This window comes from Sparus aurata, chromosome 4 (assembly GCF_900880675.1).
Source record: "Sparus aurata chromosome 4, fSpaAur1.1, whole genome shotgun sequence".
NCBI classification, from domain to species: Eukaryota; Metazoa; Chordata; class Actinopteri; order Spariformes; family Sparidae; genus Sparus; species Sparus aurata.
This window is the reverse complement of record NC_044190.1, coordinates 1,414,879-1,441,263: the sequence shown is the minus strand read 5'-3', so window position 1 is coordinate 1,441,263 and position 26,385 is coordinate 1,414,879. Positions and strand designations below refer to the sequence as shown.

At 41.5% G+C, this 26,385-nt stretch overlaps 1 protein-coding gene across 3 annotated transcripts in view; it reads right to left on the bottom strand.

Moving 5' to 3' along the window:
- ccdc102a (coiled-coil domain containing 102A) overlaps positions 1 to 26,385 on the bottom strand; it is a 177,537-nt gene that overhangs the window by 41,271 nt on the left and 109,881 nt on the right. For all 3 annotated transcript variants that reach the window (XM_030414063.1, XM_030414062.1, XM_030414064.1), the window contains 4 exons: positions 16,070 to 16,308; positions 14,441 to 14,549; positions 13,510 to 13,626; positions 4,195 to 4,404 (listed from right to left, as the gene is read on the bottom strand). In XM_030414063.1, the coding sequence (XP_030269923.1) occupies positions 4,195 to 4,404; positions 13,510 to 13,626; positions 14,441 to 14,549; positions 16,070 to 16,308 (675 nt within the window). The remainder of the gene's footprint in view (positions 1 to 4,194; positions 4,405 to 13,509; positions 13,627 to 14,440; positions 14,550 to 16,069; positions 16,309 to 26,385) is intronic.

Genomic DNA, 26,385 nt, shown 5'->3' with positions numbered 1-26,385 from the left:
CCCCCAGACTTTTTTGTGCGTCTGCTCATGAGGAATCTGCGTATAGAATTTCGTTCTTCTACGCACTTGTGGGAGGCGGGGATGAACATTAGGGGGCGCTACAGAGCCCGCAGGTCACGACCACGCCCAATGACAATGCAGGATCGCAATTTTCGCCAGATGTGACATATATTCCAAATTTGGTGAGTTTTTGGGTATGTTCAGGCATCCAAAACTGCATTCAAACTTGGAGAAGAAAATTTCTGTCCTTCCAATAACAATAGGGACCTCGCAGGTCTACCTGCTCGGGCCCTTAATAATCCTTCCAATTACAATAGGGACCTCACAGGTCGATGACCTGCTCGGGCCCTAATAATCCTTCCAATTACAATAGGGACCTCACAGGTCGATGACCTGCTCGGGCCCTAATGAAGAATAATTCTTCCAATTACAATAGGGACCTCACAGGTCGATGACCTGCTCGGGTCCTAATAATTCTTCCAATTACAATAGGGACCTCACAGGTCGATGACCTGCTCGGGCCCTAATAATTTTTACAATTTCAATAGGGACCTCACAGGTCCATGACCTGCTCGGGCCCTAATTACAATAGGGACCTCACAGGTCCATGACCTGCTCGGGCCCTAATAATTTTTACAATTTCAATAGGGACCTCACAGGTCGATGACCTGCTCGGGCCCTAATTAAAACTGCAAGCAGTGATGAACGGGCCCTCGCAGTCCGCGCGCATGTCGGGGCGTGCTGCCGTCCAAACGCACTGCGGCTGAAGCCCCATTGCTTGATCATTGTTCACGGAGGCGACAACTGCCTGTGTTTGGGACAGTGCACGCGGGGGGTGAATATCAGTGTCATCTCCCAACGTGTGTTTGTAACGCGGTGTGTTGCCTCTGCCAGTATTAAGCGCTTTCAGGTGAAGTCACAACAACTTCCTGCAATCCACAGAAATGCCTTCTTTCAAAATGTATTCATGGCTGTCTATCAAATCTAGCTTTTGATCTAATTTCTGCTTTGTTTGCTAGTTTTTATTCCATGAAGTGCATGCTGCCACATTTTTAAGTTTCAATAAAATCTGATAAATATGAGGCTGACTTCCTGCAATGGAATGGAATTATTCAGAGGTTATTCAGATAGGATACATGTGACTTGAAAGACAACAATGCCATCTAGTGGCGACATGTATCACTCACTGCATGTAGGGAGCCAAAGTTGATTGAGATAAAACTTACTTCACGTGTCCTGTGGGTGGCGCTATGGATATGACACAGTATTGATGCACAGATCTATTCATGGCGACTCCCTCAAGATTCCCTCTCGATTTGGCCGAGATAGGAAATAGTATTAAGAAATTATTAGGACTTGATGCTTCCTGACGAAGGATTTTAATGGTGGGCACCACAACTGGCAGCAGGTATGACGCAGGATAAAGATTTACCTAGCATGTCTATAGCATGGTCCGAGGAGTATACTTACTGACTGTGAAGTGTGTGGTGTCCAATCTGTAGGAAAAAGACGTGAAAGTATGATGCATGGCAATATTTCATAAAGGCCGTCAAATTCAAAATGGCGGACTTTGAATAAATGTCTAGATGTATTCAGGGCGAGACTGTCTACATTTATGAGGAATTTTGTGGAGATGGGGCATTGCATGTGAAAGTTATAAGGATTTGATGCTTGACCGCAAAGGGGAAAAATGGCGTCCGCCGTCACGCCCACCAGGTTTGACACAGATGAATGATTTCCATAACTTTTTGTCTTCAAGGCATGAAGATGATAACTGAGTTGATGTGAAGACTGTGGCGTGTAAGCTCTAGGACAAGATAGCTTTCAAAGTAGGCATGAATTTGGAAAAAATGCCGCCACACAACAGGCTGACTTCCTGTTGAAGTGACAGTATCGGTCCAACTGACTTTTTTGTGCGTCTTCTCATGATCGTCTATGCGCATGAGGAAGGCAGGGTAGAACAATAGGGGGCGCTACAGAGCCCACAGGTCACGACCAAGCCCAGTGACAATGCAGGATCGCAATTTTCGCCGGATGTGACGTATATTCCAAATTTGGTGAGTTTTTGGGTATGTTCAGGCTTCCAAAACTGCAGTCAAACTTGGAGAAGAATAATTCTTTCCTTTCAATTACAATAGGGACCTCACAGGTCTTTGACTAGCTCGGGCCCTAATAACAACAAATAATTCTTGCAATTACAATAGGGACCTCACAGGTCTATGACCTGCTCGGGCCCTAATAATTTTTTCAATTACACTTCACTTTCAGTTTCTCTCCTGTATGCACTGTGGCGGTTTCATTAAATTGGTGACCTGGCTGTCTGTGTCCTCTGCTTTCAAGTGCTGCTCCTCACAGCGCAGAGCGGCACACTTTGCTCCTCCACCCCCTACCTTTAATGTTGTGCCGTCACGTGTCTCAGCAGCACCAGACAAACAAGGAAGCAGGCTCAGCTAGCAGCATACAAGCAACACAGAGATGGAGCCGAACAATGTCAGAGAGGAAGAGAAGTGCCGTATGGTTATATTTTCAGGCCGAAAATGACACAGTGGCGACCTGTATCATTTGTAAGAAGGGAGTAAAATACAAATGGTAACACTACAGATTTGTTCAAGCATATGAAAAATCATGCAAAAGAAAACAAGGAACTAAAGACACGGAGAGGAGAAGAAAAAATGCCCCACCCCCTGACCCTGACAGACCCAGACCCCTAACCAGAGGCAGAGGTTAAGCCCAAGCCCATGATAATAATATAGAGGGTTAATAACCTTGATACATTTATCCCATTGAAACGTGTTATTTGAATGTATACATTTACTGAAATTGAAACAAATATACTGAATATAATATGTAGTATAATTTCTGTATCTGTATAGGCGATACTGGCCCTGTATTTACTTGGTATCGGATCTGTTAGAAAAATTATGCTTATATTATCAGTTTCTTGCATTGCACTGATATAACCTGCTTGCCTTCCTTCATATGCTTGAGGAAATATATCGCGCTCATGGAAAAGTACTGTGAAGAAACATATTCACCCTCCAGCGGGACCACAAGGCCTCGAATGGCATCTGGTGCGAATAGCAAATGATGGACATCATAAGAATGTTTGTTTGAAGGAGAGATGCTGAAGGCCATAGGTCCGAAAGTGTGTACGTGTACCTCTCTATCTTGCCTAACAACTGTATGATTCACATGTACTGTCAAAGAGCCAATCATATACGTTTACGCCCTGTTGTAGGTAAATAAAAGACGCTTGGGGAGAGCAGCTCATTGGGAAAACTCAGGAGCTCAGACTCCGGGTGCTGACCTCTGCTCTTCCCCCTCGCAAAGAAAGGCAATCTCCGTGTCCGTGTCTCATTTCTTAACAGATTTAAACCCAACAGAATCGATACCAAAATTTGCAGTATCACGGCCCTGGGCTGTATGGATAGTGAGGTACAGGTAGGGGCGCGAACATCTGCTGACGCAACTAGGAAATACCCCAAAGGCAGACCCTGAATTGAGACACAGCCAAGATCACACATGCGAGACAATGACACGGGGGTGACATGATCTAAGCAGTGTGGGTTGTCCGAGTGCTGATTTTCAGCAAAAAAAAAAGAAGATAAAGAACAGAATATGAGTGAGAGGATAGATAAGAATGGCTGAAGCACGGATTTTGCACCAGAAACGTGAAAGTATCTGTATTGTGGTTCAGCAAGGACAACACAGATACAAACAGTGAACAGCTTGTGCACACACAGAGACCTATCCTAACAAAGATGAAACTTTTTGAAACGTCTTTTTCTCTTTTCTCAAACACACACACACACACACACCCACACACACACACACACTGCTGACAGTGCTCCAAAGAGACAAGGTCAGAACAGGAACTCATATATAGAAGATCTCATCAGTGTGTATGTTTCGACATGGTAAGAACAATTTCAAAACCGTAGTTGTCTTCTTGGTCAGGGGGCATACAGTTAATTTTAGTCCTGAGTTAATTTGGTGAGGACAACGTAATGACAGCTAAAAGAAATGATGGAAAAAACTATGAAAATAGGTTGTGATACAGTGGAATTTTCAGAGCACAAATTTAAGAACCTGAATTAAAAGACTGCAGACACAATACGGTGGCTTCCTGTTGGGAAAAAAATCTACTTCAGTGTACTGTAAAGGAGTAGGATATCTCAAATATTGTCTGCCCACCTTGTTTCTCTCAAACAGCTCACTCTGAATGGCCTTGAGGTCGATGTCAAGTGCAGAGGCGGCCTGCCGGCGTCTCTTGGCCAATTGCTCCTCCAGGTCTTCAGCCTGAGCCCTCAGCTTTTTATTGTCCCTCTCCAGGGCGAGCTTCTCTGTCTCCAAGCGCTCCCTACGCCCCCACTCTGCAGCATTCTCCACCTGCAGCCTCTCCATCTGACAGAGAGACAGAGAGAGAAATGGTAAAAAAAATAAAATCTTGTGCAGTGGAAAGGTTGCACAGACTTGTTCGAGTCAAGAGTCAAGTCTGGTACAATTCTGATGCAGTTTCATTTAATAACGCCAGTTCGGTGTTGTTCTTAGAACATCAAATTTAAGTTGCTCCAGCACTCACTTCTACTTAGGAAACAGCAGGAAAGCCATTATCAAAGTCAGCCTTGTTACAGCATGGTGAAAATTCCCCATGAAGTTAGAATTGCTGTTTAAGTGGGGCTTTTTTCCACATAAGGCTTGCTTCATATCTCACCTTTAATACACTGAACAAAAATATAAACGCAACACTTTTGTTTTTGCTCCCATTTTTCATGAGCTCAACTCAAAGATCTAAAACATTTTCTATATAAACAAAAGAACCATTTCTCTCAAATATTGTTGAGTTGAGCTGCAGGTTGGGGTATGCCTCCAAGCCTGAAAACAGCTGATTGAGGGCACCAGGTGAAGACGATCTGGTAATCAGGAGGTTTGGAGGCACTCACTCACAGGACAATGAGGAGTGAGCAGTGTGTGAGCAGTGTGAGAAAAATGATTACAGAATCTGGACCTGGGAAAAGGAGACTGCAGGACTAAAGCTTGGTTCGAAGAAGGAGCCTGTGAGCTTTCAGTTATGTGTTTGTGCTGCCTGCATTGTAGGCTGTGGACTAATTATGTAATGAAATGCAGGTTAAAATGTAAAGTGTTAAATAAGTTATGTGATTAAAATGCAAGTTAAAATGTTATATATTTAATATCAAGTGGTTTGAAAACACAGTTAACAATGTGGTGTATTTTTAAGAAGTATTCAAGCTAAAAGTAATTTGATAAATAATGATGTGTGTATTTACGGAAGTTAAAAGCTGACAAAGTTTGTAAGGTTAAAATCATCAGATACAGTTTTAAAATGTATTTAATTCATTTTGGGTGCTTAAGTATGGGTATTTTTCACTTAGTATCAAGATTAATTTCTAGCACTTTAAAAAATTAAGTTTGTTTTTGGGTTATGTTTAATTTTTCTTGACCTTCTGTTGTTTCTTTGGCAACTTTCAAATAAAAGAAAGAAAAGAAAGAAAGCTGAATCTTGGTCATTGAGTGAATTCCAGTCCAATCTTCTGAAGCGAGCTGCCTTTTCAAGTGGGGGAAGCTGCAGTTAAAAGCTCACAAGAGTGAGGGCACTTGACAAATATTGTTCACAAATCTGTCTAAATCTGTGTTAGTGAGCACTTCTCCTTTGCCGAAATAATCCATCCTACGTATGTTATGGACAACGAACACGGGTGCATTTTATTGACGGCATTTTGAATGCACAGAGATACCGTGACGAGATCCTGAGGCCCATTGTTGTGCCATTTATTTACGACCATGACCTGATGTTGCAACATGATAATGCACGGCCCCATGTTGCAAGGATCTGTACACAATTCCTGGAAGCTGAAAACATCCCAGTTCTTGCATAGCTAGCATACTCAGCAGACATGTCACCAATTGAGCATGTTTGGGATGCTCTAGATAGGTGTATACGACAGCATGTTCCAGTTCCTGCCAATATCCAGCAACTTCCCACAGTCATTGAAGAGGAGTGGACCAACATTCCACAGGCCACAATCAATAACATGATCAACTCTATGCGAAGGAGATGTGTTGCACTGCATGAGGCAAATGGTGGTCACACCAGATACTGACTGGTTTTCTATCCCCCCCGTAGAGCAGAACCGCACATTTCAAAGTGGCCTTTTATTGTGGCCAGTCTAAGGCACACCTGTGCAATAATCATGCCATCCAAACAGAATCTTGATATGCCACATCTGTGAGGTGGATGGATTATCTCGGCAAAGGAGAAGGGCTCAGTAACACAGATTTAGACAGATTTGTGATAATTATTTGAGAGAAATGGTTCTTTTTTTCAGTTCAGCTCATGAAAAATGGGAGCAAAAATAAATGTTGCATTTATAATTTTGTTCAGTGTATATTGCCAAAATAGTGGCAAAAAAGATTTTTTTGTTGGCATTCTTTAAATGATATTTCAGAGTTTGAATCTTCCAGGAAATTCATTAAAATTTGAATTTTATTTGAAATTATTTATTCAGGATAGCCCCTTGAGATGAATCATCTCCTTTTCGAGGGGGTCATTCCAAAAAATGATACATTTAGTACAAAGCCAAAACAAAAAAAGAAAAAACAGTGAAAACACTTTACAGAACTTATACATGCACACAAACACTCACACAGAAAAGGCTCTCCAAACTCCAGCTAATCCACTGACAGCCCAATCTCAGTTCACTAATCAATTTAGTAGTATTCGTGCTTACAAGTGGGAGAAAGAAGTTACAGGAATATCAATTTATACGATAAATATATAAGATACAACAATAATAAGAATGAAAAAGTGAGTGAGGAATGAGAAGAAAATAAAATAATGAAAATAATAGAAATAATAATAGTAACAATAATAATAATACAAAAATAATAACAATAAATGAATAAATAAATAAATAAAAATAAGAACAATCTCAAAATCAAAAACAAGAACAAGGAGTTTGCAAATGGGTTAGAAGTGATGCTTTGAAACCATGAAGCGAAGTAACAGACCTAAGCTGGCATGGAAGATTATTCCAGTCAGACGGAGCTTTGAACTGGAATGAACGGCGACCAAATTCTTTAAATATTCTAGGAGTGCGGAAAAAGAGGTGATCAGTATGTCTTAGGTTGTATTGTGTACTGTAAGGAATTAAAAATTGTTTTAAGTATGAAGGAAGATTAAAATGAATGCATTTAAAAATGAATAGTGACCAGTGAAAAAATCTTCTGGCTTTTGGGTTTAACCAATTCAGAGATTCATAAAGATTACAGTGGTGAGTTCTGTAGGGACATCTCAGAACAAATCTGCAGAGGCTGTTGTAAAGCACGGTGAGAGGACGAAGATTTGCTTCTGTTGGTGTTCTGGTAGATGATGTCTGCATAGTCAAGAATAGGGAAAATTAATTGTGTTATAATTCTTTTCCTGACCTGTAGTGTGACACAATCAATGGAATGGTACAGTAATTTCAAGCGACAGTAAATTTTCTTTGTAGTTGAGGTAATGTGTGATTTAAAGGATAATTGGGAGTCAAGCAAGAGTCCCAAGTATTTAAATTCAGCTACATTTTCTAGTGGTGCACCATCAAGAGATTTTATGGACCAGTCTTTCGGTATTGAATCAGATCTAGGGCAGAAAAACATGCTATGTGATTTTTTCTTATTAAGTAGAAGCTTATTAGATGAAAACCATTTTTGAACTGAGTTAAAATTGGATTGCAAGGAGTGCTGAATTTGTGTAATGATAGGTTTAGATGAGTAAATTACAGTATCATCAGCATAAAGATGTATTTGACAGTCGAAGCAGATTTGTGGAAGATCATTGACAAAAATAGAAAATAAAAGAGGACCCAAAGATGATCCTTGAGGCACACCTTTTGTTATTGATTTCAAGTCAGAGTGCTCTGAAAAGAGACACACTGGCTTCTATTGTGAAGAAAAGAATTAAAAAATAAAATTGATTCTGATGAGAGACCAACAGCATACAGCTTGTCTAGGAGGAGGTAGTGATCAACCATATCAAAGGCTTTTGATAGATCAATGAATATGGCGCCAGTAGGCATGTTTTTGTCAAAGGAGGATTGTATGTCATTGGTGAATTTTGTGAGAGCAGTGGTCGTCAAGAAGTTGGGTCGAAAGCCAGATTGGTGTGGAGATAAAATATTGTAGTCATTGAGATAGTTGGATAAGTGGTTAAAAATAAGTTTTTCAAATATTTTTGCAATATTATTGATGATTGAGATGGGTCTATAGTTGTTAATATTTTGGGGGTCACCACCTTTATGTAGAGGGGTTACTCTTGCACATTTCCAGGATGAAGGGGTTTCACAGGTGGTCAACGATAGATTAAATGGGTCAGACAGCGGAAAAGATAAAACGTGAGAGGCCAATTTAAACAATTTTATCTCCAGCCCATCTAGACCACAGCTGCCCCCAGAGCTTAAGCCGTCAATGACCCGTTGAACTTCAGTTGGGGTGATAGTTCTGAAGGAGAAGGAACCTTAACTCTAATTGTGGACCAAGGTGCGTGTTTGTTTATGACCTCAAAAAACTCGGTGTAGAAGAAATGCCATGCATCTTCAACATTCGGTATTAACTGAAACCTCTCCCATTTTATGTTTAAAATGTCCTGGTTAAAGAGATCAGGATTAATGTTATTAGCTTTCCTTACTTTTATAAATTTAGGAGGAAGATGAGGCATTCTAATCTTCCAAACACAAAAGACAATGGAGTGGTCACTAAAGGAATCAGATAATACACCAGATTGAATAATTCTATCAGGATGGGTGACGAGTATCCAGTCAAGCAGGGAAGCTGAGTTAGAGCACACTCTGGTGGATTCAGTTATAAGTTGTGTGAGGTTTATACTATTAAAAAGATTGCGATCATTGAGAGAGGACCGGTCGAGCCAATTAGAATTAAAATCCCCTAAGATAATTTTTTCACCTGAGTGGTCTAAGGAGTTAATAGTAGCTAACATATGATTTGTAGATTCTGTAGGAGATTTAGGAGGTCTATAGATATTTCCAATAATTAATCTTTTGTTCTCGTGAAAAATTATCCTAACAAAGAGACATTCAAAGTACAAAGGATTCTCAGTTGGTATGGCTAGTTCTGAAGTCAGACTTGAAGAGATATAGGTCAGAAGTCCCCCTCGCCTCTATCACTTCTGTATAGGACATAGTTGTCAAGTTTAACATCATTGTCAGAAATATCACTATTCAACCAGGTTTCTGAGAGAGTGATTACATGAGGTTTGTTGTAAGTAAGCCAGACTCTTAAAAGGTCAATTTTAGGTAGCAAACTTCTTATATTCAGGTGAACAACTTGTAGACCTCTAACTAAGTTCATTATTAATTTGAGACAAATAAGTATCCACTATTGTGACAGCAGAGATATACAAAAATACCAAAACTTGTAAGCAGCATCACAGATTATACAATATGTGACAATAGCAGAGGGCAGTAGTGGGAACCAGCAGCTGGAGAGTAGCACACAGCCACATACAGACACAATTTCACACACAAGTGCCACACAGGTATACAACCTCACACACACACACACACACACACACACACACATACACACACACACACACACACATACACACACAGGAGCTGAACAAAGACAAAATGACAAAACAGAGTTCAGTCTGCAGAAAGTTATGATGGGGCAGACAGATTGTATTATTAATGAGGTCTTTCAGAAGAAAGCAAGAGAGGTGCCACAAAATAATTTATTTCCCATCATAATGAGCTGACCTTACAGACACAGGAGATGTAGGAGAAAAGAAATAAAGAGAGAAAAGAGTGGAAAATACAAATAAAAACTGTCAGTTAAGTCCCCTCTGCTAGAGATCCTGCTAAACAGACAATTAAACAGGGGAATAAGGAAAAAGAAAGATGATAAAGAGTGAGTGAGAAGGGGTTTGGACTAATTTGGGAGAAACAGAGGTAAAGGTTAATGAGGACTAATTAATAAGGAGTCTCCCAGGTGATACATCAGCTTAGATAAGGAAATTAGCAAACAGAGTTGAGAGAAAATATATATAAAAAGCAGAGGAGAGAGAGAAAAAATAAAAAAATAATCTTAATTATAATTATAATAAATAAATAAGTACAAATAAGATAGTCACTTATAAGTCCCGATTAAGACTTCACTAAAGGGAAACCAAAAAGTCAATACTCGAACAGAAAGTGTCCCTCAGTGAGAGTGTAGACTTTACGACAGATTGCAGTTGTTTGCGGGTTCCGCTTTGCGACAGTTCCACAGCGGTTAACGGCAAACACAGCTGCTGCCTTACTGTTTAACAGTTAGTGTCATGAAAAAGTTAATATATCCACATAAGATTAGTCCAAACGGCTCAAAAATTATACTTAACTCTGCGCATGACGGAGAGAAACTGGTGAGGGTAGAGAAAAGAAGAAAAAGAAAGAAAAAGAGAACGCCAACATTACCCGCATGCGCCGGTTTTTACTTGCGCATGGAAGGAGGCATCAAGCTGGGGAAGAAGTTGCGGAGCTCATAGTGGCATCACCAACTTTACTGAGGAAAGTCTCAACCTCCGTTGGAGTACGGTACAGGGTGGATGTTCCGTCGTAGATAACTCTCAGTAAGGCGGGATATTGTAATGAGTATTTTATATCCAGCTCACGGAGCTTTTTCTTGACTGGGTCAAACTGCCGGCGCTTCTCCAGTACTCCAGCGCTAAAGTCTGGATAGATGTACACCCTCGAGCCTTGGAATGAGAGATCCCCTTTCTCTCGGGCAAGTCGGAGTATCTTCAGTTTATCCTGGAAGTTAAGAAGTTTTGCCAGTATTGGCCGTGGACCGGAGGCCCGGATACCCTCCCTGTGTGTGGTGCCAGTGCGATGAGCCCGTTCAATGACGGGTGGCGATGAAAAGTTCATTTTGCCAAGGAGTTGTGGAATAAGTTGCTGGATGAAACCAAGCATATCACGGCCCTCAGCACGCTCAGGGACATTCAGGAACTGCAGATTTGAGGAGCGACTGCGGTTCTCGAGATCCTCGACTTTGTCTGTCAGGTAATTATTTTGTTTCTCCAGCTCTTTGACTCGCTTTTCCAAATCGCTTATCATGTCCTCGTTTCCACTGAATCTTTGTTCAATCAGAGTCATATGGTCATCAAGGGTAGTCAGCGATGATTGCAGTGAATTAATACTCGTTTGTAGACCATCCATTTTCAAATCAACATGAGAGCACAGTTCTGATTTCAAATGCTGCATAGCCTCAAAAAAGCTTTGTTGGAGGCCATTGTAGAGGATGAGGTGAACGGATCGGCCTTTAGAAGTTCCTTAAATTGAAGTAGAGGTATGAAAAAAAAGGCTGATCCAGATGTTGAACAAGTGAGGATGAGATGAGTCAAAACAAAGTTTCAAAGGTCAGGAGAATTAGCTCATAATGCAGACTGAAAGCTCAGGAGACGCTCATGGAGATACACATGCGGCCATCTTGGAGTGTGATGATCTTCCTGCACTCAGGGAGGTATATTGATTATTTGTCCAATAAAGTCTTTATTTATTTTATGATGCTGCCATGGATGTAGCTACAGTATACAAAGGACGTTGCTAGAGGAGTGTGTTGCTTGTGACTGGTCGTCACAAGCGTTGGGCACGCTACTTTTAAAAAGTAATTGGCTATAGTTACTTTCTCCCAAAAAGTGTTTGAGTAGTTACCAGGGAAAGTTACTATTGCATTACTTTTTTTTCTTGCCCTTTTGAGCTCGGCATTCAGCCACACCTGGCCTGCTATCATCCACTGGCAACAACAGTGTTTTTGGCCACTAGTGTTGAAGAAGCATGTGCCGCTGAGAGATGCTTCATTAGATTAGAGTTGCTTACAACGGACGTGGCCAAACACTTCGCTCTGGGACATAATGTACACTTCACATGTACGTTCTTGCCTTTTACCTCAAGGAGACTAAAGTAGTGTCTGTATGTCTACTTTGAAAATGCCAACTTTCCCTCCGGACTTGCCATTGCTGCAGCTTACCTCCGGTTGTTTGTGTGTGTGAGGCTGCTGTGTGCGTGTGTGGTTTGTGTGTAAACTGAACACTGCCTCTGATTGGCTTACGAACTCTTACTTTACCTTAGCCAATCATCATCACTTATGCAGTTGTCTCGCCCCTTCCTCCTCCCTCTGGTGGCTGAGAGCCAAGTCAGATGACAACAGCTTCAATGAGTAGCTTCAGTTTATAACGTGCCACATTTAATTGTCAGTAACGGTAACGGCATTGTAACAATGGAAATAGAAATTGGGTAGATTACCCGTTACTGAAAAAAGTAACGCCGTTTATTTTAACGCAGTTATTCCCATCACTGGTCGTCACTGATTACTGTACAAAACATTAAGGAAAAAATATTTGCTATTTTTCCTCTGCCTGGAGCAGCTTTGGTCAGATAGCTATACTTGCTTCAAAAGTATCTTCTAACACACTGATAACCAGAATCTCCTCAATGAACACCTCCAGACCTTAGACATATGCAGCCTCCGAGAACGACGACAGAGGACGGCGACAGTACCAAGGTGATATACAGAGTTTCCTGTAAGATAGATACTGGTAGCTCTGTTGCCAAGGTAAGCACTAACTGTCACGAAATGTGGTTGGCTGCTGTTAGCTCGGTAAGTGGTCCTTGCTGACTCAACCCCGGGTTGCAAGGGGCATAACCTAGTGCCTTTATCAAGTTAGCTGCCATCTTCTCAGAGGCTATGCTCTTTTGTCCCCATTGGGTTGTGTTAGCTGGGAGCAGACTGACTGAGGAAAGTCAGTGTTGGCAACTTGGCAGTTAATAAGTGGGTGGAGTGTGGCATAATGTACGCTGTGCTATTGGCTGCTGTCTGTTTTAAAAGAAACACGTAAATATGCCAAAGCAAATAGCACTCAATTAGCAATTTGGGATACAAGCGTGAAAATTGGCATGAGCAGTCTCCATGGGTCACTTGACAAGAAAATTGTCCGACATTTGAAATTTCAAGATGGCGGCAATTTTTCAAGATGGCCAACACCTTGGTAGAGCAGTTAAGTGATATAATGGTTTATTTGGTGATAAAACCATGAAAATTAGCATGAGCAGTCTCTGTGGGTCACTTGACAATAAGCCACCCACAGCTACTTGAAATTTCAAGATGGCGACCACCTTAGTGGAGCAGTTTGGCTCCACTTTAGTTGGTGATACTGGCTTTAGTTGGTGATACAAGCATGACAATTGCCATGAGCCAGTATAGTCATTGTGATGAAGGGGGAAGATGCTGTTAGCTAGCTGCAGTCTGCTTGTACATCTGCGACCCCTCACCAGATCAACAACAACACTAATGTCTGCTTATTAACAGTTCCAAAACAGTTTGTCAGGGGTCTAAATTGTGTCCTGACCACTCTACTTCCAACACCCCTCACTCCTATTCTTTCTTACTCCATGCTGTCATTAACTTCTTTTCCATGCTACAACTCTTTTTTCCGTGTTCCAGTCATCTTACCTCAGCTCGTAGTTCAGCTAGTTTCTTGTCCATACTGGTTCGGGCTCCCAGTTCATCCTCCAGATCTTCAGATATGCGGCCAAGTTCATCCTGGTGCATTTCCTTCAGCAGATTCAGCTATATGGGTGGGGGGGCACAAAAGTTATTGTTGTTAATAAAACACTGCAGGACCACTGAGATTTACCAGCATTACAGCATTCGACATTCTCCCTCTTATTCATGTGCAACAACAGCTGAAAACAAGTGCTGGAGTAAAGGAGCAAGAAGCCACATTCACATCCTTTTAAGTACATTAGAGGCTGAATTATGTTTATTTCATGACCTATAAAATATACTGAAATTACAACAGGCATCATCCACTTTAATCTACTTATTTAGAAGCCAAAATTCAACACCTGGATGCAATATTATGTAATATCAGTGCCTAGTTCTGAGAGTACAAAGTGGTCTTAAAGTTGTGCTCTGAAGAACAGATAGGACTGGATTGGCTTTGGGCTTACTGCTCTGTCACAGCTTTTCCCTTTTCTCACTGAGGGCTGATCAAACAGTGGTATTTTTACATATTGTATGTACAAAACTTTGAGGGTGTGGACTTTACTGTATTCTGTAAGTAAATTGAGGATAAAGTGCCTTTTTTACTGCACTCATTCCATCAGTACAAAAATAAGAGTCCTGTCATACTCACCAATCTGCTCTCTAATTATTTCTAATGGCTTTCATTCTGCCATTGATTGCTTTGTCTGGTGGCAATGGAATATACACTACAGGAACAGTGTCTCATGGTTGAATGCCTCCACACAGAACTCAAGTAACAGTTTCTATCCAGCATCATATATGTAATGGAAAATTTGAATGGAATTAATAAAATGAGATAAGTGTGGTTCAGACACATTAATGGCACAGTGGTACCCTGACTATATGCATGTCTCACCTGTTTGAGGGCCTCCTGTTTGGTCTTGCTTAGCTCCTCATATTTCAGTTTCCACTGGCTGAGTTCAGTCTCCAACCTTTCAATGCTCTTACTCAGTGCGAATTTGTCTCTGGGAGAGACACAAAAACCCAATACACATTAGTGATGATTAGCACTTAATCATACTACTCTAGTGCAGTAGTGCAGAGTAGTAATGCCCTACAACTTGACTGGACAGAAAATAAATGACTTGAGACTCAACTTGGATGAAAATAAAAAAATATATTCTATTCTAATGAAAAGTCTGCTACAGTTACAGGTTATGCTGGTCTTTGCAGGTTGGCAGGTGTGCCACATCACTCATAAGAAGGTAATAAAAGAGACAAGACTACAACTTCCATATGTGAAAGCTAAAGTCTCTCTGTACAAGGTGAAAATCACATGCAAATACAGTAAAAGGCACATTTATTGCATATCTTAGAAAGAAAATGCGAATTAGTTTAGGAGATGGTAGAACAATTGGTTTAACGGTATGCAAGTCTAATATATCACATGGGGGGAAGAAGCATTCAGACCCTTTACATATATATAGTATTGGTTCCCACAGATTTTAAAAAAGAACTGAAGCAGCAGAGGCTGACATACACTGACCTTTCATAGTGAGAATTGGAAATAATGCTGGATTCTACATTTCCCATAATGCAACCAATACCACCCCTGTAAATACCCACATGTTTTCACCATACATATAGAGATGACATTGTCAGGGTTACTTCCTTCATTGACAGAGGTCAGATGAGTAGTAGACAGCACAGATCAAGTTCGAGTAATGTTTAAGCTCTGATCACATCTTGCTTTAAGGCTGTTTTGTAGTTTGTTAAATTTGGTCTAGACCGAGCAAAATAAATTATACAGTTCATTTCTGGTCCAGTTCCTGTTCATACTGAATTTTTACAAATTAACTGAGGAGTAAAAATGAGGTTACATACAGGTAACTTGGTGATTGGATAGTTTTGGTGATTGTCATCCTTGGCATTGGCACATCATCATGACCAACATGGGGAAATCAAACGCCACAGCAGTTTATGCAGCACGTTGGTCATAATGCTTCTGGTGTGTGCTCATGTTCTTTCCTGTCACAAAGAACTCACCAAGAAATTATGAATTATAAGCATTATTATTATTAAACTGCTAATCAACCGCTAAAATGTTAACGCTTGTCAATTATCAAAAATCCTGTTGTTCATCCATCTGAGACTTCCGTCCAGACATTGATTGACAGCTTTCACACCAGCCCAAACAAACCACACTAACCAGGAAACTGCCCCAGGGTCCATTCCAACCAAACAAGTTAGGAATGAAAAGAACCCTTCCCCCTGGACTCCCAGTTAAACCTCAGGTCCAGATTTCAGTCCAGTCACAGGTACCATTCCACAACAGTTTCAAAAGCTAAATAGCAATGTACATAAATAGTGATAGTCATGAGGTGACCTTTTTGTAGATTGTCCCTTAAAACTAGTGTAAAAGAACTCATTACGCAGATTCGCCTCTTTCAGTGTTATGTAGATTACATACCGTATCAATTTGCTATATAACTATCAACTATAGCTGTTTTACAAATGTAGTGAAGGAATTTTCTGTCTCTCTTACTCTCTCTCTTTCAGGAGGACTTTCTGGGACTCATCAAGACGAAGCTGCAGGGCGTTGAGTTTGCTGGAGCCTTCCTCCACGGTGCTAATGTCCTCCCACAGCTGCCTGCTGCGTTCCTGCCGGCTTAGACCGGAAGATGAGCGTGAGCTGGCAAGGTTACCACCACTGTGACCTTCCCAGTCCCCTGGGTCACCTTCTGGGCCTCTGGAACTAAGCACAGAGTCCAGCACCTCCATGTCCTGACAGAGAGGGAGGAGAAAATGGGACCAGAATTCCACTTTGATTATATAGGGATAAACTAGACACTGGTGTATTACTGAAATTCTTGTATCTGCATGACATCCAAAAGGGCTGCTATTGGCAGATAAAGTAAATGAAGTAAATGAAAGACCGGTAGATACACTCTCAGCAGGAAAATAAGTTAGACTTTGACAAGGATGTGTAGAAAAACTAGAATTACCCCCTTACAGTTGCATGCCACCACGCACCAGTCAAGTTTCACTTTACATTCATACCTGTAAGACTTTGAAGGAATTTTTGAAGTTTGGTCTTAACTGCTGGTCACACCAGAAAGAGAAGTTCATCCACACTACCTCATGAAATAGCTGGTGATAGAGGCTTAGTGATACAGGGAGTTTTCACAGGGCCAGTTGGTGAATTTCTGTAGCTATAGAGCTAACATGCATGAAGTTATAAAAGTTTCTTTCTTTTGTCTCTGTATTTTGTGATCTACTCCCATCTGGCACATCATTTCACTAAAAAAAGAGCTTCTGAATAGACTAAATGTAACCACCCAAACACCTACCATACCATCCTATCTCTGTCAGCAAACCATGCCTCTTTTGTGGAGCAGTTGAAACATTAAATTAAAATGGATATTGCAGCACAGATAATAGAATATGATAACTGCCTCCATCTTGGACTGGTCTGAAGATAAACACTCTAAATTCACAAAGACATTATAAAGTCATACTCATCCAATTTTTTAGATTAGTGTCCCTGCCACTGATTAGATTGAAATATATAGATTTTTTTTCCAAGATTTCACTGTTGTCCAATCATAATATTATTTCCTCTTTTTATATTTTCAAATAACATAACTATAATCATTTCATTTTATGTAATTATTTGAATAGTTTGACAATCTTGTTTAAAGTTTTTTCAGCAGTTTTGGCCACAAATGAGTATATACAGTCTCTTGCTTACAGAAACATCATATAATCACACCAATGTTGTAAATTGCAGCAGAATGATGTGCTATAAGAGATTCACTGGTGTTTATTAGCAGTTTCCAACTCCATGTAACTGGAATATTCATTTGAGTGACACTTAGCCTCCTAACTAGGCCTGGGCGATAAACCGAAAATTTACCTATACCGAAATTTATGAGATAACCGACGTCATTTTGGCCATGTAGGTATATTCGGTGTCATAGGCATAACATCCACTAGGGACAGGGGACATGTTAGGTCCACTTGATTAATCTACCCCGGCATATACCGATGTGCTTATTTTACATTAATTTGATGGCAAACTCCGCCCGCTGATGCAACACCAGCTATGCCAGGTTAGTAATCAAGTGAACCCACTCTCGCTGTGAGTCGCGGACAGTTTGTGTAATGATGCTGCGTTCAAAGGCTGCAACAGGCCACTGTCTTCGGCCGGGCCGGTCCATTGATCAAACATTTGTGTTTTGTTTTTTATTCACTCAAAATAATGACTGTATTTCCAGCTAGAAAGCGCGCATCTCTCTCCTCATTCCATTGTTGTTTGCATTTGTGTCTCTGCGTGGTCTGACACGTGAGTGTCCTCATGCTGGAAAACGTGACTTCTCGCGTATGTGACGTCACTCCCCGAGACGCAAGAAGAAAGCAAAAATATATATTTTTTACTAAGGAAAATGACAAAACTAGTAACGCGTTACCGGCATCACTGATTGTGTAGCTTAAGTGCAACATGGAGCATGAAGATGTAAAGAAAAAAATAAAAACAGTAGAATTAACTTTGAGCAGGTTTGGAAGAAAGTCGGAGGTGTGGACCCATTTTAAACAAGTCGTGGGCCGTGATAATAATATTTGTCGGCTATGTCGAGTGCATTAAGTGCGGCACTTGTTGCATTATTCATTAAGATTTCTGTAGTTTAAACAACTCGCAATTGTAGTCGAGAACGTCAGTTATAACAGCCCACGTATTAAACAGATGTCGGGTTTAAATCGGTCTCGGGCTCATAATTACATTCAGTGTGTCGGGCCGGGCTCGGACACAACGTGCACGGGCTCGGGTTGGGCTTGATTCTAAGCTCTACTCGGGTCCAGCCGCGACTTTACTGAGGTTCACCCAGTGTGAGCAGCAGGAGGACGGTTAGCTCACCTCCCAGAACATGGCACTGAATCGCTGGAAACTGATTTAGGGACCGTCATCAAATTACATTACATAAATATATTAATACAAAATAATTGCAGTTCTTTCAATATCTTCCATGTCATGGGGCCCAGTGACTCCAGCAGCAGATTGTATTAGTAAACTGGACGAATGAGACAGTTATGTTTTTTGTACTCTAGTGCTTCCTCTATTTTATATGAATATTAATATGCAGAAATCTTGTTTTTTTCTCTCAATAGCTTCCATGTCATGTGACCCACTGACTTCTGAAACAGATTCTGTGTCTATCAAAAATATATGATAATAAAGAAAATAATGGTAAAAAAAAGTTCTCTAATGCTCAAGAGGTTAACATATTATTAAGCAGCAATGTCAACTTCTCTACTATTTTGTCTCATGTCTTAGATTCTGATTCTGAAGTCCTCAAAATGTTTATTTATTTACATCCAACCTCTTCCACCACCTGCAGTACAACCATGTGATTCAATTCGAAGAAATAAAAAAAGCGAGAAGCGAGAAGCTTAGAATTTGTTTATAAGGGACTGTATATTTTATACTTTTAAACCTGTTCAGTTGCTGTTCAATCGTGTGCTTATCAATTGTGTTTAACTACTAAATAAATAATATAAATCTTAACTACAATGTAGTTTTACAGTCCTTTAAAGTGGCATTTCTGTAAATACACAGGATTTTTTTCCCTTTTTTTTGGTGCCGGGGGGGGGGGGGTTACTTATCGTTCATTTATCGTTATCGAGGTGAGTTGCTCAATATATCGTGATACTGATTTGAGGCCATATCGCCCAGCCCTACTCCTAACAGTCCATTACTCCTTACAAAACATCAGCAAGGGTAAAGGCTTCCCTTCAGTTTCAGTCCCAGCAAGTCTCAATCTCAATGGGCCTCTCTCGCAACGATATTTCACTGTTCTGTACACAGGGTTTCTGTTCTTCCCTCTGTTCATTCCTCCTAGAATGTAAATCAAACTGCTTCATCCAGGTAGAGGACCATCTAAGGTTTCTGCCAAGGGTCTCTCACAGAAGTACTCTGAAACTTTTGGGTGGGTTCTCATGACCAAACATTTTCTCTCATTTTACTTAATGGCCTTCACAGAAATTAAACTGATTATGTAGAGCTAATCCTCCTCTCCACATCTGTCTGATTTGGCACTGAAACGGTAAAAAAATCTAAAGTTTCCCCACCCGACATCTTTCACTGCATCTGCCAAATATAATGTGTGAGGATTCTGTCTCTGACGGGCTCCATAATGCTTTGTGGTTTGTTAAGATAATCATCGTGCTGCCTTCTAGTTCCTCATAAGCATTTACTTCTCTGACTGAGAGTTAGAAAGATGTCTGCGTTTGGAAAGTTTAACACGACCCTTTGAGAGTGTGATGTAGTGACAGTGTAAAACAGGGGTGTCCAAACTATGGCCCGCGGGCCCATTTCTAATTGGCCCGTAGCAAATTCTAAAAATATAATGGCATATGGCCCACACATGAAATTCGTGCTTGACTGTATTATACTTCTTAGTTTTAACACTAGGGGGAGTTAGTGTCTTGAACAAGACATCCTCTCCACAAAACAAGAGCAGTCAAAGAAAAACTTTGCAACAAGTGACCCAAAAATGGCAGAACTGAAGAAATGCAAAATAGCATGAGTGAGTGCAGGAGATTTCAGACACGGTGGGAAAATGAATAATTCTTCAGTGAAGTCAAGGGGAAGTGTGTCTGTTTGATTTGCAATGAAACAGTTGCAGTGATGAAAGACTATAATGTACGACGACACTATGAAACCAAGCATCCAAACTACACGTCCTACACCGGTGCTGAGAGAAAACAGAAAGTTAAGTAAATGGCAGCTAGCCTGTTAGCTCAACAGACACACATATTCCGATAATATTAGAGTTTGCTTTATTAACTGTAAAAACAGACCAGACCATTTTTGGCCCAAGAGCTCCATTATGAGAAACAAGGAACGGCAGTAGCTCAGTCTGTAGGGACTTGGCTTGGGGACTTGAAGGTTGCCAGTTCAAGTGCCCTTCAGCAAGGCACCAACCCCTAACACTGCTCATTGGCCGCCGTAGCATGTGTGGCAGCCCCTTCACTCATCTCCTCTACACTGCATGTGTGTGCATGCCTGTGTGTAATGTGAGTATTACACTCACATTCCCAATGTGGGATTATAATAGTATATAAAAACGACAGTCATCTTTTGATACCATTTCTTTTACATAGACGTTTCCCCCCAAAATTCTCCTGCAGTTGTTATGAGCATGGTCAGAGCTGATACTTATAACACTCAGGCAGGGACGTGCACATGATTATAGAGGGGCAGGGGCTCAAAGTCAGAAAAGGACAGTATGTGTGCGCGCTATGGGCGCAGAAAAATTTTTTTAGCCCTTAACAGCACAACATGTAGATTGATTAATGTAAAATTAATAAACAAAATACTTATATAAAGCTTAACTCTTAACTGTGTATCCTGTGTAGCTGTGAGTGATATGTAACTGCCATTTCATTTGTGTCAACAAATTATTGTCAACATGAGTTTATTCACATCATCATAATACTGAGGTTTGGAAAACATGCAATTCAGCTGTGGTTCTTAAACGCCAATAAAACACTGGTTTATTATTAGGCTATCTATTGGAGGGCAAGTGCAAACTAGAAATACATGCTACACATCTAAAATGTATCAAAACCAATAACTGACTACTGTGACTGTTAGTAGGAACAACAATGTTTACAACAGTAAAGTCACAATAAACTCAATATCTGGAAGAAGCTGAAGATTTGTGGCAGATAAACAGCCGACACAGACAGCTGTCATATTCTTCTTAACTCTCATTTACAAGCAGTTAGCTTAACAAGCACAAATGGGCGCTTTTCTGAAATATGACTCATATTTAAGCACGTTGAATAAGTGGAAGGCGACTTGTTAGCCCCCACAAGGAAGTTATGTTGATGGATTTATAACTCACAAAGGTTCAAGTCGCTCCACTGTCACGTCTCATCTACGTGCGTGGTGGAGTTCTTATGAGGCAGCGGCTTCTCTCTCTCTCTCTCTCTCTTTCTCTCTCTCTCTCTCTCTCTCTCTCTTCAAAATAAGAGCTTAACATTGCACCCAATAGGAGTTTAGAACAGGGTTCTTAGCGGGGGGCTTTTAATTTGAAAGTAGCGACCGTTCGTAGAGAGGGACAGAGCGGAGCCGCAGCAGAGAAGCGGCTTTTATAGGCCCCCACACACCGCCCAGACGTCCAACTGCCTTATCCGACCACTCTCCGACCACTCCGTTGCCTCTTGTCTGACCCGTTCGGCAGAAAAGGTGCATTGAACACACCGCTTCGACGTGCTGCCTACGCCACAGTAGCGTGTACGTTCTGCCCTTGCGCGAGATGCAATAAGCGGGTGGCGCTTGTGTTGTGAGTTGTAAACGAGAACCTTATGCACGCAACTCTCTTTACTTTCGATCAAAACGAAACTTAACTATTTCCGATAAAAAACAGCTGCATACTAAATATGCAGCAAGGCATTACCAAACTTACACAAATTAATTCGTCCTGAACAGACATAACAACTAGTCTGGTGCCACTACTGCAAAACATGAAAACGGGGAATGACGGAACGGAGTGCATAGAAAAACAATGCACACACAGTATTCCGTCCCTCCCACACACCGCGGTGATTCGCTAGCACACCGCCAATCAGAACGGCCATTCAGCTGGCACACAACCAATCATTGAATCCAATGGCTCAGACGTCCGACGGCCCTCCTCCTCAGACTTCGCATGCTCAGTCGGATCCGACAACGTCCGCGCGGCTCCGAAAGCTTCCGACAGAGCCGAACACACGAAACATATTTGTTCCCGACCTCGTCCGAGTCTCTCCAAACGCTTCAGACGTCCAATGGTTGGGCTGGTGTGTTCCTGCCTTATAGGCTCAACACACTCACACATGACACCATATTACATACGAAATACGTACGGTAGATAACAGTGGCGTTCTTATACCGCTGCTTTTTGACATCCCTTTGCACAACAGGAATTTATTTATTCATTAAAAACACACACAAAAAGGTTACTTTATAATACAAGGCAAAAAGGGCAGGGGCTCAAGCACCCCTTGGGCCTTATGTGTGCACGTGCCTGGTGGAGGCTAATCTAGAAATGAAAATAATAATAAAATGTAATGATAAATTGTTTTTCCTCATTTATGAGAAAATGACTTTTGAGACTTACAACTGACTAAAGAAAAGAAAAACTTTTTTTTAAAACTTAATTTATCTGAGAATTTACATTATTATCATGTAAGGTTGACGTGTGCAAACAGAAAACAGAGCTGTGACGCTGCTGAGGTGTTCACCAACTTTACAGGTGTTCACCAACAGAGGGACCCAGTGTGTAACAGATCTCATGGAGACCAAAATAAGTGAGCCACATGTGGGAGTACTCTATTGCTGTGTCCCAATTCAGGGTCTGCACATTTCGAGTGTGCATTTGAAGTGCGATTACGTCACTATACCGCGGTGAAGGGTGTCCCAATTCAAAGTGTTCTCATAATGCACCCCACAAACGCGCTCTCCTTTTACCTGTTTTTGGAGTGTGCACCGCTACTACCCTTCGTGGTCTCACATATCCCAAGATTCATTGCGCGCCCGAAGAGAAGAAATAAATAAATAACTTCAAGTGGCGCAGATCTTGTATTTAAATGTAAGTATTGGGTGATGCTCAGCTTGATGCCTTTGGAAGTAAAACCTTAAAAGCTTCACTATCAAACGTTAGACGTTCAGAGGTTGACTTGTATTTTATATCTTATTGTGACTGTGGAGGTGTTGTAGACTCGTTTTACATAAATGGACCAAGATGAACAGATTCAGATCAGGCTGTCTTTTACGTCTTTTACATTTCATTGTGTTTTAGGGAACAAACAGAGAGGAGGAAGAGGAGGAGGGAGGAAGGAGGACATAGGGCTGCAGAGAGGATGGAGAGGCTCTTCTCTGCTCCAGAGGACATTCATTCAGTGGCGTGCGCAGACTTTTTGAAGGGCAGGGGCGAAAAGAAGGGCACTTTAGCGGGCGTTTTGGCTCCCAAGAGGGCACTTTAGCGCATGTTTTGGCTCCCAAGAGTGCAGTTTATCGCGCGTGTTGGCTCCCAGGAGGGCACTTTAGCCCGGGGGCAGGGGGCAGCTTAGTGGGTTTTGCCAACCAAGAGGGCACTTTGGCATGCTTTTTTGGCTCCCAAGAGGGCACTTTAGCACACGTTTTGGCTCCCAGGAGGGCACTTTGGCGCGCGTTTTGGCTCCCAGGAGGGCACTTTAGCGCGCGTTTTTCAACAATTGGGCCACAAGGGGGGACGACTGCCCCCCCGCCCCCCCTGTGCACATCACTGCATTCATTACATTATATCTGTCGTTATTTAGTTAATGTATGGGTTCTTTTTATATTATTTGTTCATAATTGTTCATTTTATATAACTCATGAAATAAAATATTGTTCTATTATTACACATTGTCTATTCCATTCAGTATTTACAACTTAAGTATAATTTATAACAGTAAACAGCATCAAGTGCTGCTTTTCAGGGACAACAAGGGATTGAATGTTTTATTTTATTATAAAAGTCTTAACATTTACAACTATTTACAAAATTACAGCATAAATAACTATTTACAAAACAAATATTAAAAACAATATTAAAAACAGTTACAGATTATGTACAGTCAACAGTACAACAGGCTGAGCAGGAGTCCCTGCAGTGCTGCTGGGCTGGATGGTGTCAGTGGGACATCATCTGGGTCGGTACTCAGAGTGTTTGAGGGTCCAGTCTCCTCTTTCCACCACATCGTCCATCAACTGGGTCTGCAGTTCTGAGTCGATCAACGGCTGCCATGTCACTAAGAATGTTTTAAGAAAGAGGCAAGAATTATAATTTCATAATTATAATAACAATAAATCATGACAACAAACAAAACTATCTACCAAATACTTTGAATAAGAATAAGCCTTTAAAATCATAATAAAACCATATGTGGCGATCAGCAGCTTACATGTCAGCATTAACGTAACGTATCGGTATGTTAATGAGCCCAAACTGTTAGCTATAATGATAATATTGATAACATTATGTGGGTTCAATAACAGGTTTACCTCTCCATGGTCCTCTCAGCCCGAGATAAACCAGAGCCGCTTCTCCTCTTCCTCCACATGCAGGAAGATTTAAAAGGAAATCAGGAATTCCTGTAGCTCGAACATATTTGACAGTCTAACTTTACTCCTCTTGTCACTTTCCCGGACCTGGGCTGCAGAAAAAGTGACGTACGGGTAGGGGCGGGAACATCTGATGACACAACCAGAAAATGCTGCGAAGGGTAGACCATACCATTTAACAAAAGTTGACATGGCCTGCAGGGTGCACCGAAGTACACTTATTCGGTGAGACCGCAAAGGGTGGGTCCTTGAAGTGTGCAGACCCTGAATTGGGACACAGCAAGTGTGTGTAGGGAGCAGAACAATGGAGGGAGACAGGAAATGAAGCTCTGCTGTGTGTAAACATGGTAAGCAGCTGCTCCCTGACCGCTGCTGCTGCCACCACTGACAGACATGTTATCATAGTTAACTTGGAACGCAATAGCCATAATGTGTATTTTCTCTGTGTGTGTGTGTGCATGTGTGTTACTGTGGAGACACCGCCGAGATGCCTGAAGGTCAAGCCTGACAGGCAATGACAGTGATCTATTTTCACTGTTGCTCTACCATCCACATGATGAGATCACAGCTCATGCAACTCTGTGTGTGTACAGGTGTTTACCTGATCAACTTTAACTTTGGTCATTTCAATCTTAACACCTTAACAAGCACAACACAATGAACACAAGGAGTCACATTGAATTTCTTAAAGGGGCACGGTGTCTGAAACACATGAAATTCAGGGCCATGTCAACCGGGCGATGTCTTCCTTCCGTGGGGGTCCACCACTCAATGCTGCTTGCAGCTTCAGTTTCGATGGTTTGCTCAAATTTCTTACGGTTATCAATTTACTTGGATCATATTGTTGTTACAAACTATACAGTACATTTTATGTAAATTCAATCATTACTACTCTGGATCTCCACTGGATGTAGCTGCATTGCATTTAAATGTTTATAGATGTTTTGCTAACACGCTTTACCGCACCCATTTAAATCAATATACTCTAGCACTTCATATAGTGCACTTCTCATCTTCATATATATATAAATACACATATAGTCTCTCTCTCTCTCTCTCTCTCTCTCTCTCTCTCTCTCTCTCTCTCTCTCTCTCTCTCTCTCTCTCTCTCTCTCTCTCTCTCTCTCTCTCTCTCTCTCTCTCTCTCTCTCTCTCTCTCTCTGCGCATGCGTGAGTGTGAGCGGAGCGAGTGAGCTGGAGTGATTGACGGTGGTGAGTGAGTTTTCAAACTTTTCTCTAATTGTTTGTTTGTTTGTTTTGTATGTTTTAGTGTAGTTTGTGGACCTTGTTCCAGTCGGTGTGTGTGTGTGTGTGTGACAGCGGGCATCATGCCCGGTGTCGGAGTGGATGAGGTGGGGCTGCAGAAACTGACGAGGCGACATGCGGTCAAACTTTTGCCGGCTGTCACCTGTTCAGTTGAGGACGCAGCGTACGCCATCGGAGAGCTTGTGGGGTTTCAAAGTGTTAAAGCTGCCTCACGGATGAACAGCGCTATCGTCATCTTTCTGGATAATGTGGCAAAGGTGGATAAAGTGGTGGAGAGCGGCGTGGTGATCCATGACACCTTCACGCCGGTGTTTCCTCTGGCTAACCCGGCGAGGAGGATCATGATCTCCAACACGCCGCCTTTCATTAAAAATGAGGATTTGACCATCGAACTGTCCCGCTACGGACGAGTCATCTCCCCAATAAAGATGATGATGATGGGAGGTAAAACCCGACCGGAGATG